The sequence below is a fragment of the Entelurus aequoreus genome, linkage group LG06, assembly GCF_033978785.1.
Source record: "Entelurus aequoreus isolate RoL-2023_Sb linkage group LG06, RoL_Eaeq_v1.1, whole genome shotgun sequence".
Lineage (NCBI taxonomy): Eukaryota > Metazoa > Chordata > Actinopteri > Syngnathiformes > Syngnathidae > Entelurus > Entelurus aequoreus.
Genome location: NC_084736.1, coordinates 61,714,024 through 61,728,186, shown reverse-complemented (window position 1 = coordinate 61,728,186; position 14,163 = coordinate 61,714,024). Strand labels below are relative to the sequence as shown.

At 38.2% G+C, this 14,163-nt stretch overlaps 1 protein-coding gene across 1 annotated transcript in view; it reads left to right on the top strand.

Annotated features, from left to right (window-relative positions):
* The window catches only part of LOC133651614 (rasGAP-activating-like protein 1), a 53,227-nt gene that overhangs the window by 38,740 nt on the left and 324 nt on the right, over positions 1–14,163 (top strand). Inside the window, exons 16-21 of the mRNA XM_062049595.1 lie at positions 2,836–3,008; positions 5,184–5,321; positions 9,408–9,543; positions 13,570–13,690; positions 13,784–13,860; positions 13,922–14,163. The exon at positions 13,922–14,163 is cut by the window's right edge and continues 324 nt beyond it. Of these exons, the coding sequence (XP_061905579.1) occupies positions 2,836–3,008; positions 5,184–5,321; positions 9,408–9,543; positions 13,570–13,690; positions 13,784–13,860; positions 13,922–14,073 (797 nt within the window). The 3' untranslated portion in view covers positions 14,074–14,163. The remainder of the gene's footprint in view (positions 1–2,835; positions 3,009–5,183; positions 5,322–9,407; positions 9,544–13,569; positions 13,691–13,783; positions 13,861–13,921) is intronic.

Below are 14,163 nucleotides of genomic sequence, written 5' to 3'. Positions count from 1 at the left end.
TTTAACACCATTTAACTTCTGCTGGATTTGTTTAAATCTAGTAGATAATTGCCACACCGCTTTGATGCTATCCTTCACGTGACAGTAGACAACAAGCAGAGGAATACATTATGTGGACAAAAGGGTTGAGACACACTTGTTAATAAATGAATCAATCAGTGTCTGAATAAGATAATTGCATGCTTTCTGTGAAGATGGGCATGTCATCTGGCAAAGTGTAAGCACACGTTTCTTTTATAAGGTAGCAGACAGAATGAAAGGAACTCTGAAAGTTGTATTAGAAGTTAGTGTGGTAAGGTATACCTGTACACTAGATATAATGAACCAGCACTGAAGGAAAGAACAAGGTGGAACTATATAGAACTAATGAACATCTAGGAACAGGTGTGCTGGAAGGACACGAGACCCAAGGTAAAGGTTCTGCAAAACACAGAGACCAAACAGAAAATACTACCAAAACAAGAGCACCAGGACAGGAAGTGATACCAAACAGGAAAATAAAGAACAAACTGTCCTGTTGATCATGACACTTTCATGTACTTTTACTAGCTGATAAGGTTTAATAAATATAGCCAACAAACACAAGAGTGACTATCCTGACAAACACAATAGTGTGTTTGAATGGAACCAGTCACAAAACCACTTTAACAATTGTAATCATCACAAAAACAGTTTGCTGTGGCCTAAAAGGCAACATGCGCGTAGACTGAAATTAAAATGCTTAGGCAGAAAATAAATACATTATACAGTACATATAAGGGGTGTGTCAGGAAATATATATGTCAAATATTCACCTTCAAAGTACCGTATTTTTCGGACTATAAGTCGCAGTTTTTTTCATAGTTTGGCCGGGGGTGCAACTTATACTCAGGAGCGACCTATGTGTGAAATTATTAACACATTACCGTAAAATATCAAATATGATTATTTAGCTCATTCACGTAAGAGACTAGACGTATAAGATTTCATGGGATTTAGCGATTAAGAGTGACAGATTGTTTGGTAAACATATAGCATGTTCTATATCAGGGGTCGGGAACCTTTTTGGCTGAGAGAGCCATGAAAGCCAAATATTTTAAAAATGTATTTCTGTGAGAGCCATATCATATTTTTTAACACTGAATACAACTAAATGCGCTCATTTTTAAGTAAGACCAAAATTTTTAGAGTATAACAAGTCTCTTAATCTTTTTAATAACATTGTTATTCTGAAGCTAACCAATAATAAATAAAATACTTCTTACCATTAATGTGACTTCTTGAACAGGTGGGGTAGAAAACGGATGGATGGATTAAAATGCATGAGAGTATTTTATATTTTGAACGTTATTTTTAACCCTGTGATTACCAGCGGAATTATTCATTACTTATCGTGTTCAGCAATGTCAGCTAAGATTTATCTGAGAGCCAGATGCAGTCATCAAAAGAGCCACATCTGGCTCGAGAGCCATAGGTTCCCTACCCCTGTTGTATATGTTATAGTTATTTGAATGACTCTTACCATAATATGTTACGTTAACATACCAGGCACGTTCTCAGTTGGTTATTTATGCGTCATATAACGTACACTTATTCAGCCTGTTGTTCACTATTCTTTATTTATTTTAAATTGCCTTTCAAATGTCTATTCTTGGTGTTGGGTTTTATCAAATACATTTCCCCAAAAAATGAGACTTATACTCCAGTGCGACTTATATATGTTTTTTCCTTCTTTCTTATGCATTTTCGGCCGGTGCGACTTATACTCCGGAGCGACTTATACTCTGACAAATACGGTAATGCTCTCCTGGAGGGATTCTTCCTAGCTCATTTGCAGTTTTGACATCATCTTGATGTGGTCCACATTTTTAAAAGGGGTCTCTTAGATAAAGTTGAGTTTGGGAAGAAAAACAAATACTCACAAAGTGCCAGGTTGTGTGAAGTGGGGAGGTTGTTGTCGTGACATCCACCTGCATGTAACCTCACATGCAACAACAAGAAAAGAAAACAAGTGGATCAATTCAAATACTTCGGCATCACAGTAAAATCTGATGATTGGCGTGAAAAAGAGACAAACAAACAGATTGCCACGTCAAAATACACCTTCAACAAAATGAGTCTTATATTTAGAAATAGAAACATCTCACTTGACACCAAACTCAAAACGTACGTGTGGTCTGTCCTACTTTACGGCTTTGAATGCTGGACTTTAGATAATCAACAACTGAGAAAATTAGAGGCAACTGAAATGTGGTTCTTCAGAAAAATACTCTCCATATCACGGACTGAAAGGAAAAGTAATGAAGAGGTATTGGCAAGGGCAAAAACAAGAAGATCTCTCATTGCAACGATTCGAAATAGGCAGCTGAAATTCTTCGGACATATTAGAAAAGACAGCTCAGAAAAACTGATGTTAAGAGGAAAACTAGTAGGAAAGGAAGCTCCAGGTCGACAACGAACAACATATATCAACAGCCTAAGACATTTTATCGGAAATATCAATGTATCAAGTATCAAGTTAGATGTAAATATAAACGGAATACAATGATTTGCAAATCATTGTATTCCGTTTATATTTACATCTAACACAATTTCCCAACTCATATGGAAACGGGGTTTGTATATATTGAATATATCTGATTTGAAATACTCATTTGTTGACATAGTGAGCCAGCAGTGACCTCTGATCTCAAAGACATTCCTCTGAATGAGTAGACATAAATTCCCACTGATATCCTTTAGAAAGTCTTCTCGGAAGACCCTTATTTTTATCTTCCTGTAAGGGTCACGGTCAGGTGTTCCTGTACTTTAGTCTATAAAGTGTTCATGGCTCAGGGATTGTTGTCTTCTCTGCAGGGTCTGAGATGCCACAGAGGGCTGTGTTCCTGCCCTCAGTCATCGTCAAAGAAGGTTACCTCCAGAAACACAAAGCAGAAGGAGCTCAACTTCTCTCTCGCTTTGCCTTCAAGAAACGCTACTTCTGGTTGACTAGTGAGACCCTCTCTTACGCCAAGGCGCCTGATTGGCAGGTAAGTAACTAGTCAGTAAAGAAGGCCCTCTACGACGCCTATGTTGATGTTTATTATTAAACATGCTGTGTTTATTCAATTAAAGGGGAACTGCACTTTTTTGGGAATTTTGCCAACCATTCACAATCTTTATGTGAGACAAGCGCTCATGTTTTTCTTTTTTTATGCATTTTGATTGGTAAAAAAGCATTGGCAAAAGTCAGCTAACGATGGAGCCAATTCTAATTCTTTCAATTCTGCCTAAACATCTAAAAAACCCAATCAACATTTTATATCGATACATACTGTAAAGTTAAAGTTAAAGTTGCTCAGTGAGAAGAATGATCTTATCAGACAGAAAATAAGCAAATATCACCCTTACTTGAGATATTTAATCTTACTTAGATTTCAGTTTTTGCAGTGTACTTGGCGGGAATTTGTTTATCGCCATCATGTCCAGAACCATTTAAACAGCGATAAACAAGAGAGCTGTATTTTTTTTCCCTACACGGCAAAAACTGAAATCTAAGTAAGATTAAATATCTCAAATAAGGGTGATATTTGCTTATTTTCTGTCTGAGAAGATAATTCTTCTCACTAAGCAGATTTTATGTTAGAGTGTTTTACTTGTTTTAAGGGTTTTGGTCCTAAATGATCTCAGTAAGATATTACATCAATGTGGAATGCGCTCCCAACAGGTATAAAAGAAAGGGCATCTCTATCCTCCTTCAAAACCGCAATAAAAGTTCACCTCCAGGCAGCTACAACCCTAAACTAACACCTTCCCCGGATTGCTAATAATCAAATGTAAACAATCAAATGCAGATACTTTTTCTTATCCCTTCTGATCTCTCTCTCTCTCTCTCTCTCTCTCTCTCTCTCTCTCTCTCTCTCTCTCTCTCTATGTCCACTACTTGCTGTCCATATCCTATCCCCCCCCCCCCCCTCCACACCCCTGATTGTAAATAATGTAAATAATTCAATGTGATTATCTTGTGTGATGACTGTATTATGATGATAGTATATATGATAGTATATATCTGTATCATGAATCAATTTAAGTGGACCCCGACTTAAACAAGTTGAAAAACGTATTCGGGTGTTACCATTTAGTGGTCAATTGAATGGAATGTGTACTTCACTGTGCAACCTACTAATAAAAGTCTCACTCAATCAATCAATCAGCTTGTAGCTGAGATTTTATGACCTATATTGAGTAAAACATGCTTGAAACTAGAATATCAAGTGTTGCAAAGCTGTGTCATCAACACTCACAAGTATAAAACTACTTTTTTTAAAGTAATAATTTCTTACTTCAAGCATGAAAAAAAAATCATGATGCCGAGCGCATATAATTATGTCAAGATAATGGCACTAGCATTTACTTGTTTAAGAATATTTTTCAACATATTGAGCAAAAAGGTCTATTTTTTTTTCTACCAAGAAAAGTGCACTTATTAGTGAGAATATACTTATTTTAAGGTATTTTTGGGTTCATTGAGGTTAGCTAATTTTACTTGTTTTGGAAAGTCTTGACAAGCCAAATTTTCTTGTTCTATTGGCAGATAATTTTGCTTAGTTCAAGTAAAATGCCCCTAACTTCTGTATTTTTTTTTCTTGTTTTTGAACACTGTCTTTTTTGCAGTGTATACGTAAAAAAAAAAAAAAAAAAAAGTTTATAAAAATGACCACACTCTTAGAGAAGGAGGTGTGGCTTCTGTCTGTCACTTATAGGCTCCTTAATCATCCTCAGCTGGCTTCTGATGTGTTAGTGCAGTTCTCGTGACATCATCATGCGTGTTATTACCATGTGATGCCTCACCTTGTGATAATCATCTCCTCCCATTCACCAGCCGCAGCCTGAGCGAGAAGAGCGCCGTAGAAAGCTCTCTCTTTGAGCCCGTCTCCGCTTTGTGTGACTGGAATAAAGGCCAGCGTTAATTGAAGCTAGTGGATATTCATGCTAACATTACAAATCAGACTGTAAACAATGTGCTGGCCCTCTCCCTCCACGTCGGAGCCGCTCCAGTCTCAGCGGGTCAAGCGTCTGATTTACACTTAAAAGTCCTGATTTGATCTTCACAACGTCCTTTTCCTCACACGCGTCCTACCGATGTTCAATTGATCGATTGTTTTTCTTTACATTTCGATTACTCGTCTTAATTGGTGCTGTGGTTTGTGGCTTGATTGTTGCAGGCGCGCTCCTCATTGCTCATTCACTGTGTGTGCGCGGTGGAGAGGGTGGACGAAAACGCCTTTCAGCAGCAGAATGTAATGCAGGTCGTCACCCAGGACGACGACGGGCAGCTGCACACCATGTACATCCAGTGCAAGGTGCGGTCGTCAGGCAACATTTGCACCTTTTGTACAGTAGGACCCCAACTTGAGCTCTTAACTCAAAACACTTGTCTCTCAAATCAACGCTGCCCATTGAAATGACTAAGAATTATTATTTGGTCCTATTAAACAAGGAACAATTGTGTAATAAATATAAAAAATACTACAATAGAATGTACAGTACAACAAACAACTACAGTTTGACAATAGTTTTAGAATAGAATTGTGAAACACACCATCAGCAGCTTTTCCATATTTTCATGGATAAATGACCCCCGCTTAGACATTATTTAGTTTAGTTTATTCTTCAGTCAGTGGTCAACGTAATAAATAAGAACAATTTTATATCCGTAAATTGAGCATTCTACAGACCGAAAAAGTTTAGGTTAAAATTAAACACTTACCGTACTTTTCGGACTATATGTCGCAGTTTTTTTCATAGTTTGGCCGGGGGGTGCGACTTATACTCAGGAGCGACTTATGTGTGAAATTATTAACACATTACCGTAAAATATCAAATAATATTATTTAGCTCATTCACGTAAGACACTAGACCAGGGGTCGGCAACCCGCGGCTCCGGAGCCGCATGCGGCTCTTTGACCACTCTGATGCGGCTCAGCTGCATACTTGCCGACCCTCCCGATTTTCCCGGGAGATTTTTCAGATGCATACTTGCCGACCCTCCCGATTTTCCCAGGAGACTTACTGACCTCTCCTAGAAATCTCCCGGGGCAAATATTCTCCGATTTTCACCCTAACAGCTAAATTAAGGGTCTGCCCTAATGGCACTGCATTTATTGTCCTCTACAGCGTGCCAGCCCGACCAAATGTTGTATATAGATTTTACTTGCACACGTAGGAGACAGCAAGGCATACTTGGTCAACATCCACACAGCTTACACTGACGGTGGCCGTATATAACAACTTTAACACTGTTACGTTACAAATATGCCACACACTGTGAACCCACACCAAAAAAGAATGACAAACACTTTTCTGGAGAACCTCCGCACCGTAACACATCATAAACACAACACAACAAATACCCAGAATCCCATGCAGCCCTAACTCTTCCACTCTACATTATACACCCCCCCTACCATCAAACTCCCCCCACCCCCCGTGCGTCGGTTGAGGTGGGCGAGGTTTGGTGCGACTTATACTCCGAAAAATACGGTACTTTGTCTAACCCTATTAACAAAGTCAAATACAAGATGTAGCAAAACCGCAAGACATCAGGTTCTGATCTTGAATTTCAAAGACAAATACAACTTTTTATATTTCCTTTACACCACATATTACAAATACACACAGCTTAAATTACTATACAAATAAATACAGTAAATACAGAGACCAACAATTATCCAATATCCATGTACACTAATACATGTACTCTATTTTCCGCACTATAAGGCGCACCTAAAAACCTCAAATTTTCTCAAAAGCTGACAGTGCGCCTTATATATGGACCAATATTGAGCCACAACAGGTGTCGCAACTACGGGATGCATAACGTAACACCAGCCTCTACTGTAGCGTCTATTCTATGCGCCTTATAATGCGGTGCGCCTTATACATGAACAAAGTTTTAAAATAGGCCATTCATTGAAGGTGCGCCTTATAATCCGGTGTGCCTTATAGTGCGGAAAATACGGTAGTTTAGTTTAGTTTATTTTTCGGTCAGTGGTCAACGTAATAAATAAGAACAATTTTATATCCATAAATTGACCATTCTACGGACCGAAAATGTTTAGGTTAACATTAAACACTTACTTTGTCTAACCCTATTAACAAAGTCAAATACAAGATGTAGCAAAACCACAAGACATCAGGCTCTGATCTTGAGTTTCAAAGACAAATAAAACTTTTTAGATTTCCTTTACACCACATACTACAAATACACACAGCTTAAATTACTATACAAATAAATACAGTAAATACATAGACCAACAATTATCCAATATCCATGTACACTCATACATGTAGGCTAAACAATAGTACCAATAGTATACTATATACAAACACTTACATTTCTATTAGTATGTACCACATTTAGTTTTTGTTGTCATCATTAATCATAGTATTAACTACTGGTGCTTATTCTAAAGAGATATATTTGGGCCTAAAAGATTTTTTAAATGTGTGAATCGAACTGTAACAACATATTTTAACATCACAAGCTGGCGTTAGACTCATTTGCTGCAGTGTGGTTCGACTGAATTCAATGAATATCATCCGCTTCTTCTCCTCAGCACTGTCTTTTATACTTATTTTCTTCGTTCCGATGATTGAACAACAAAATCATGCAATCTCTAGCTTTAAAGGCCTACTGAAACCCACTACTACCGACCACGCAGTCTGCTAGTTTATATATCAATGATGAAATCTTAACATTGCAACACATGCCAATACGGCCGGGTTAACTTATAAAGTGCAATTTTAAATTTCCTGCGAAACTTCCGGTTGAAAATGTCTATGTATGATGACGTATGCGCGTGACGTCAATCGGTGAAATGGAAGTATTCGGACACATTGTATCCAATACAAAAAAGCTCTGTTTTCATCGCAAAATTCCACAGTATTCTGGACATCTGTGTTGGTGAATCTTTTGCAATTTGTTTAATGAACAATGGAGACTGCAAAGAAGAAAGCTGTAGGTGGGATCAGTATATTAGCGGCTGGCTGCAGCAACACAACCAGGAGGTCTTTGACTTGGATAGCAGACGCGCTATCCAACGCTAGCCGCCGACCGCATCGATGATCGGGTGAAGTCCTTCGTCGCTCCGTCGATCGCTGGAACGCAGGTGAGCACGGGTGTTGATGAGCAGATGAGGGCTGGCTGGCGTAGGTGGATAGCTAATGTTTTTAGCATAGCTCTGTGAGGTCCCGTAGCTAAGTTAGCTTCAATGGCATCGTTAGCAACAGCATTGTTAAGCTTCGCCAGGCTGGAAAGCACTAACCGTGTAGTTATAGGTCCATGGTTTAATAGTATTGTTGATTTTCTGTCTTATCCTTCCAGTCAGGGGTTTATTTCTTTTGTTTCTATCTGCAGTTAAGCCCGATGCTATCACGTTAGCTCCGTAGCTAAAGTGCTTCGCCGATGTATTGTCGTGGAGATAAAAGTCACTGTGAATGTCCATTTCGCGTTCTCGACTCTCATTTTGAAGAGGATATAGTATCCGAGGTGGTTTAAAATACAAATCCGTGATCCACAATAGAAAAAGGAGAAAGTGTGGAATCCAATGAGCCCTTGTACCTAAGTTACGGTCAGAGCGAAAAAAGACACGTCCTGCACTGCTCTCTAGTCCTTCACTCTCACGTCCCTCATCCACAAATCTTTCATCCTGGCTCAAATTAATGGGGTAATCGTCGCTTTCTCGGTCCGAATCGCTCTCGCTGCTGGTGTAAACAATGGGGAAATGTGAGGAGCCCTTCAACCTGTGACGTCACGCTACTTCTGGTACAGGCAAGGCTTTTTTTATCAGCGACCAAAAGTTGCAAACTTTATCGTCAATGTTCTCTACTAAATCCTTTCAGCAAAAATATGGCAATATCGCAAAATGATCAAGTATGACACATAGAATGGATCTGCTAAATAAATTTAAAAAAATTAATTTCAGTAGGCCTTTAAGCCAATGTTAGCGAGTAAGATCAGATGTTTTAAGGGGATTTTACACGGTTCGCTGTGGCATTCGCTACGCCGACAAATGGCGTGGATGTATACCACTCAAATGTTTGCTTTTTAACTATTAGCCGAGGGGCAGGTCTTATCTCAAAACACTCTTGAGTTGGGAAACTCTTAAGCTTAAGTACCACTCTATTGATACACATGAGTGGTAAGCACTTCTTCTTTTCCTGAGTTTGTCATTTGGTGTGAATCGTTGTAAAGTTGCCAATATGACGTGTGACATCACCTTAAACATCAACCGTCGCTAAAGTAAGGATAGAACAGAACGACATTACTAGTTCTGCTACTATTTGCCGTTTTATGAAAATCTTTGTAAAAGGGTTAATGGTGACTAATGTATTACTTTATGTCCAATTAACCTTTGTTAGTAAAGTGTGTGTTTGTGTCTGCACAGAATGTTAATGAGCTGAACCAATGGCTGTCGGCCATCAGGAAAGTGAGCATCTACAACGAGCACATGCTGCCCTCCTTCCATCCAGGGACATACCGCGGGGGGAAGTGGACGTGCTGTCTGCAGACGGACCGTACCGGTAACCCCACGTTGTTTACTTTCAATACACAGACTGCAAACAAGGCTAATTCCAAGCGAATATCTCAACTCAAGTCAAACAAAATGTTTGAATATTCAAATTAGATCTACCAAGCTATGTATATTTCCCTGTGTGTCCCTCAGACAGGGTGGTCACGCTCATAATGTTTCGCCACCAGAGGGTACTGTCTCTCAAATTGTGTTATGGTAAAATTTACGGAATTGGGATCAGGATGCAGCTACATAGTCCTCTCTGGGGCTGAACTTGAGGTGTGAGGAGTGTTTTTTTATGTCAAATACTAAATATTCAGCTCCTCAGTATGTATCTTCTAGGTTTTTTTTTAAACAAATCATTGTTATCAATCAAGTTTATACAGTATTTTGAATAATACATCTTGACAATCAAGTTGTCTTGTAAATAAGTACCAACTGTTGGGCGGTATAGCTCGGTTGGTAGAGTGGCCTTGCCAGCAACTTGAGGGTTGCAGGTTCGATCCCGCTTCCGCCATCCTAGTCACTGCCGTTGTGTCCTTGGGCAAGACACTTTACCCACCTGCTCCCAGTGCCACCCACACTGGTTTAAATGTAACTTAGATATTGGGTTTCACTCTGTAAAAGCGCTTTGAGGCACTAGAGAAAAGCGCTATATGAATATAATTCACTTCACTTCACATGTGCAGATCCATACTGAAATATCGATACTGCTGATACCAAATACTTATGCTCTAATATCGATTTTTAAATCAAAATATCGATACTTTTGATACTTAAGGTTTTTAAGATAATGTACAGTATATCATTAAGTGTAAAGTAACTAAATCATTGAGATCTTGTCTAAATGAAAAGTGATTGGTGGGTTTTATATATATATATATATATATATATATATATATATATATATATATATATATATATATATATATATATATATATATATATATATATATATATATATATATATATATATATATATCAAGGACTTCTGAACAGTTTTGGACACTACAATTCCCGCCAGAAACAATAAAGAATATTAATAGATTTAATTTGTTATGCACTTTTCATTTGACTGAATTTCAAAGCGCTACAGTACAAATCAATATTTAAAACAATAAAAGCTTAACCATTCAAACTGATATAATACTAGAACTAAATCACTATCAGTGAAGCATAAGAAACACCAAACATGCAAAATAGTGGGTGTCTTATTTGTTGTAGCACAATAATTTCAGTGTGTGTATAAGTACTTTTTGAGCACATTCAACAATACCACAACAATAATTGGTAATAAAGATAACCGTGATATGACATTTTCATATTGTTAATTCTATTCAATATTTATAGCTGCGCCAGGTTCTTGTATAAGCCAAGCATGGAGCATATGTTAGAAATGTTTTATTTTTTTAGAAAAGCAGGCTTCGCTACACGTCTTAAAGTAACCAGCAGACGTGAGAGCAGTACATTTTCTTTAGCTGCAAGTATTGTACTTCTTACACAGCAGCTGTTTGATTGCAACATGCATCTTAGTTGTAGTTTTCATTATCAATTTTTTGAGGCGTGAAATCGCCATGTAAAATTGCTAATGTTAATCAGTATGTCAACGTGTTCTTGCTCTTGTATTATTAATTCTTATCATACATACAGTAGGAAGGGGATTCATATGGCCACATTCGTCATGGTTTACCTGACTAATTTGGAGTTGCACTACCCACTTTAGCCGCCAGACGGCAGTAGTGTTGAATATCTTAAAATGGGTTTTGTGACAATTCCAAATTTGACCACAACATCTGTTGCTATTTAGAGTGGCGCTTTCCATCATTTTCAGCAGACTGCATTGCAAAATGAATAACCTCCCTCTTCCTCCTACGCGAGATTCACCCCAAAAAGAGGGCCATTTGAATGCCTTCCCTACTGTACTGAATGTGACGTCTGTTTAACTAATGTTAACACTGTAAGACCCAAATATAGAAAAACCTAAAAAAAAAAAATTTTGACCTTTTAGATGTTGTCGTAGAAGGCATTTGAACACAACACAAGGGTAGAAAGTATACTATCCATGTATAGAGAAAATACTTCAGGCAGTGGTGTAGTGGAGGGAATACAACCTGTTTGAGCCCACTGCAACAAGCCAGCTATTTTGACTACCACATTCACCCAGTGTTGTATAATTGCAACAATTATGTAACAAGCTCTAAATGAAATTTGATGCATCTGTTCCACAATAACTACATATGTACATGCTCTAGACCAGGGGTCACCAACCTTTTTGAAACCAAGAGCTACTTCTTGGGTACTGATTAATGCGAAGGGCTACCAGTTTGATACACACTTAAATAAATTGCCAGAAATAGCCAATTTGCTCAATTTACCTTTAACTCTATGTTTTTATTAATAATTAATGATATTTACACTTAATTGAACGGTTTAAAAGAGGAGAAAACACGAAAAAAATGACAATTAAATTTTGAAACATAGTTTATCTTCAATTTCGACTCTTTAAAATTCAAAATTCAACCGAAAAAAAGAAGAGAAAAACTTAAAAAAAGAATTTATGGAACATCATTAGTAATTTTTCCTGATTAAGATTAATTTTAGAATTTTGATGACATGTTTTAAATAGGTTAAAATCCAATCTGCACTTTGTTAGAATATATAACAAATTGGACCAAGCTATATTTCTAACAAAGACAAATCATTATTTCTTCTAGATTTTCCAGAACAAAAATTTTAAAAGAAATTCAAAAGACTTTGAAATAAGATTTAAATTTGATTCTACAGATTTTCTAGATTTGCCAGAATAATTTTTTTGAATTTTAATCATAATAAGTTTGAAGAAATATTTCACAAATATTCTTCGTCGAAAAAACAGAAGCTAAAACGAAGAATTAAATTAAAATGTATTTATTATTCTTTACAATAAAAAAAATAAATTTACTTGAACATTAATTTAAATTGTCAGGAAAGAAGAGGAAGGAATTTAAAAGGTAAAAAGGTATATGTGTTTAAAAATCCTAAAATCACTTTTAAGGTTGTATTTTTTCTCTAAAATTGTCTTTCTGAAAGTTATAAGAAGCAAAGTAAAAAAATTAATGAATTTATTTAAACAAGTGAAGACCAAGTCTTTAAAATATTTTCTTGGATTTTCAAATTCTATTTGAGTTCTGTCTCTCTTAAAATTAAAAATGTCGGGCAAAGCGAGACCAGCTTGCTAGTAAATAAATAACATTTAAAAAATAGAGGCAGCTCACTGGTAATAAGTGCTGCTATTTGAGCTATTTTTAGAACAGGCCAGTGGGCGACTCATCTGGTCCTTACGGGCGACCCGGTGCCCGCGGGCACCGCGTTGGTGACCCCTGCTCTAGACATTGTAATAACAACCAAAAAAAAATATAAAAGACATTTTACTTAGTTGAATCTGATAAATCCAGTCCAATGAAACAAATAGATGTTGTTCGAAGAAAAACTTGAGTTTGTGTGAGTTCATGGCCAGAAGGCGTGACTTATAAACAAATGGGGCGGCATGGCATAGTGGGTAGAGCGCCCGTGTCAGAAACCTGAGGGTTGCAGGTTCGCTCCCCGCCTCTTACCATGCCGTTGTGTCCTTGGGCAGGACACTTCACCCTTGCCCCCGGTGAATGAATGTTGAATGAATGATAGGTGGTGGTCGGAGGGGCCGTAGGCGCAAATTGGCAGCCACGCTTCCGTCAGTCTACCCCAGGGCAGCTGTGGCTACGAAAGTAGCTTACCACCACAAGGTGTAAATGAATGATGGGTTTTTAACATGTAAAGCGACTTTGGGTACTTAGAAAAGCGCTATATAAATCCCAGGTATTATTATTATTAAATGTACGATCCAATAGCCTTGTGAGACTGAACAATAGGACCCAATGACTATGTAAATGTGGTAAAAAAAATATATATATTTGTATATAACGGATTGTTTTTTAGGATGGTTAAAGGTAACGTTGTAATTTTACAACAAGGGGTGTTACAGGGTTAATACTGCCGTTTAAGTTGCTTTGTGTCCCAGTGGCAGGCTGCAGTAGAACCCACTCAGCGGTGACTTTGGGGGACTGGAGTGACCCCCTTGATCCCGACGTAGAGACTCAGACCATCTTCAAGCAGCTTCTCCAGGGCAGAGACAAACTCAGGTCAGTGTGGCTGCAGTGCATCCAATAGACACTGGAGGTCGCTGTTGCACACAGTTGAGGTGAAAGCCTTGCTGTGGTTTGACGTTCCCTCAGGAAAAAGCATCTTCCAGAAGCAGATGCTGATCAGACGGGCGGCAATAAGGACAAGATCCACTCCGGCATGGACACAGGTGATGTAAACAAGCCGATACAGGACCACTGCAAATATTCTAAATGTCCTTTCCTGTGCAGACGGTGCAGAATGTAAGCCAGTGACGTCTGGTCAGGGCCTGGCTTCTCGCCTCTTAGCGGTGATTGAGGACCTTGAAGAGGCTCACTCAGCCTTCCAGCACAGAGTGGAAAAGGAGGACTCCTCCACCACCAGTGTGATTGTCAACACCTAAGACGGACTGGGATTCCCATAAATCCTCCTCAGACAACAGCCAGTGTCGCCCTGGGGACGGCCATGGAGGTAAAGCGCATCACTTTGAGTG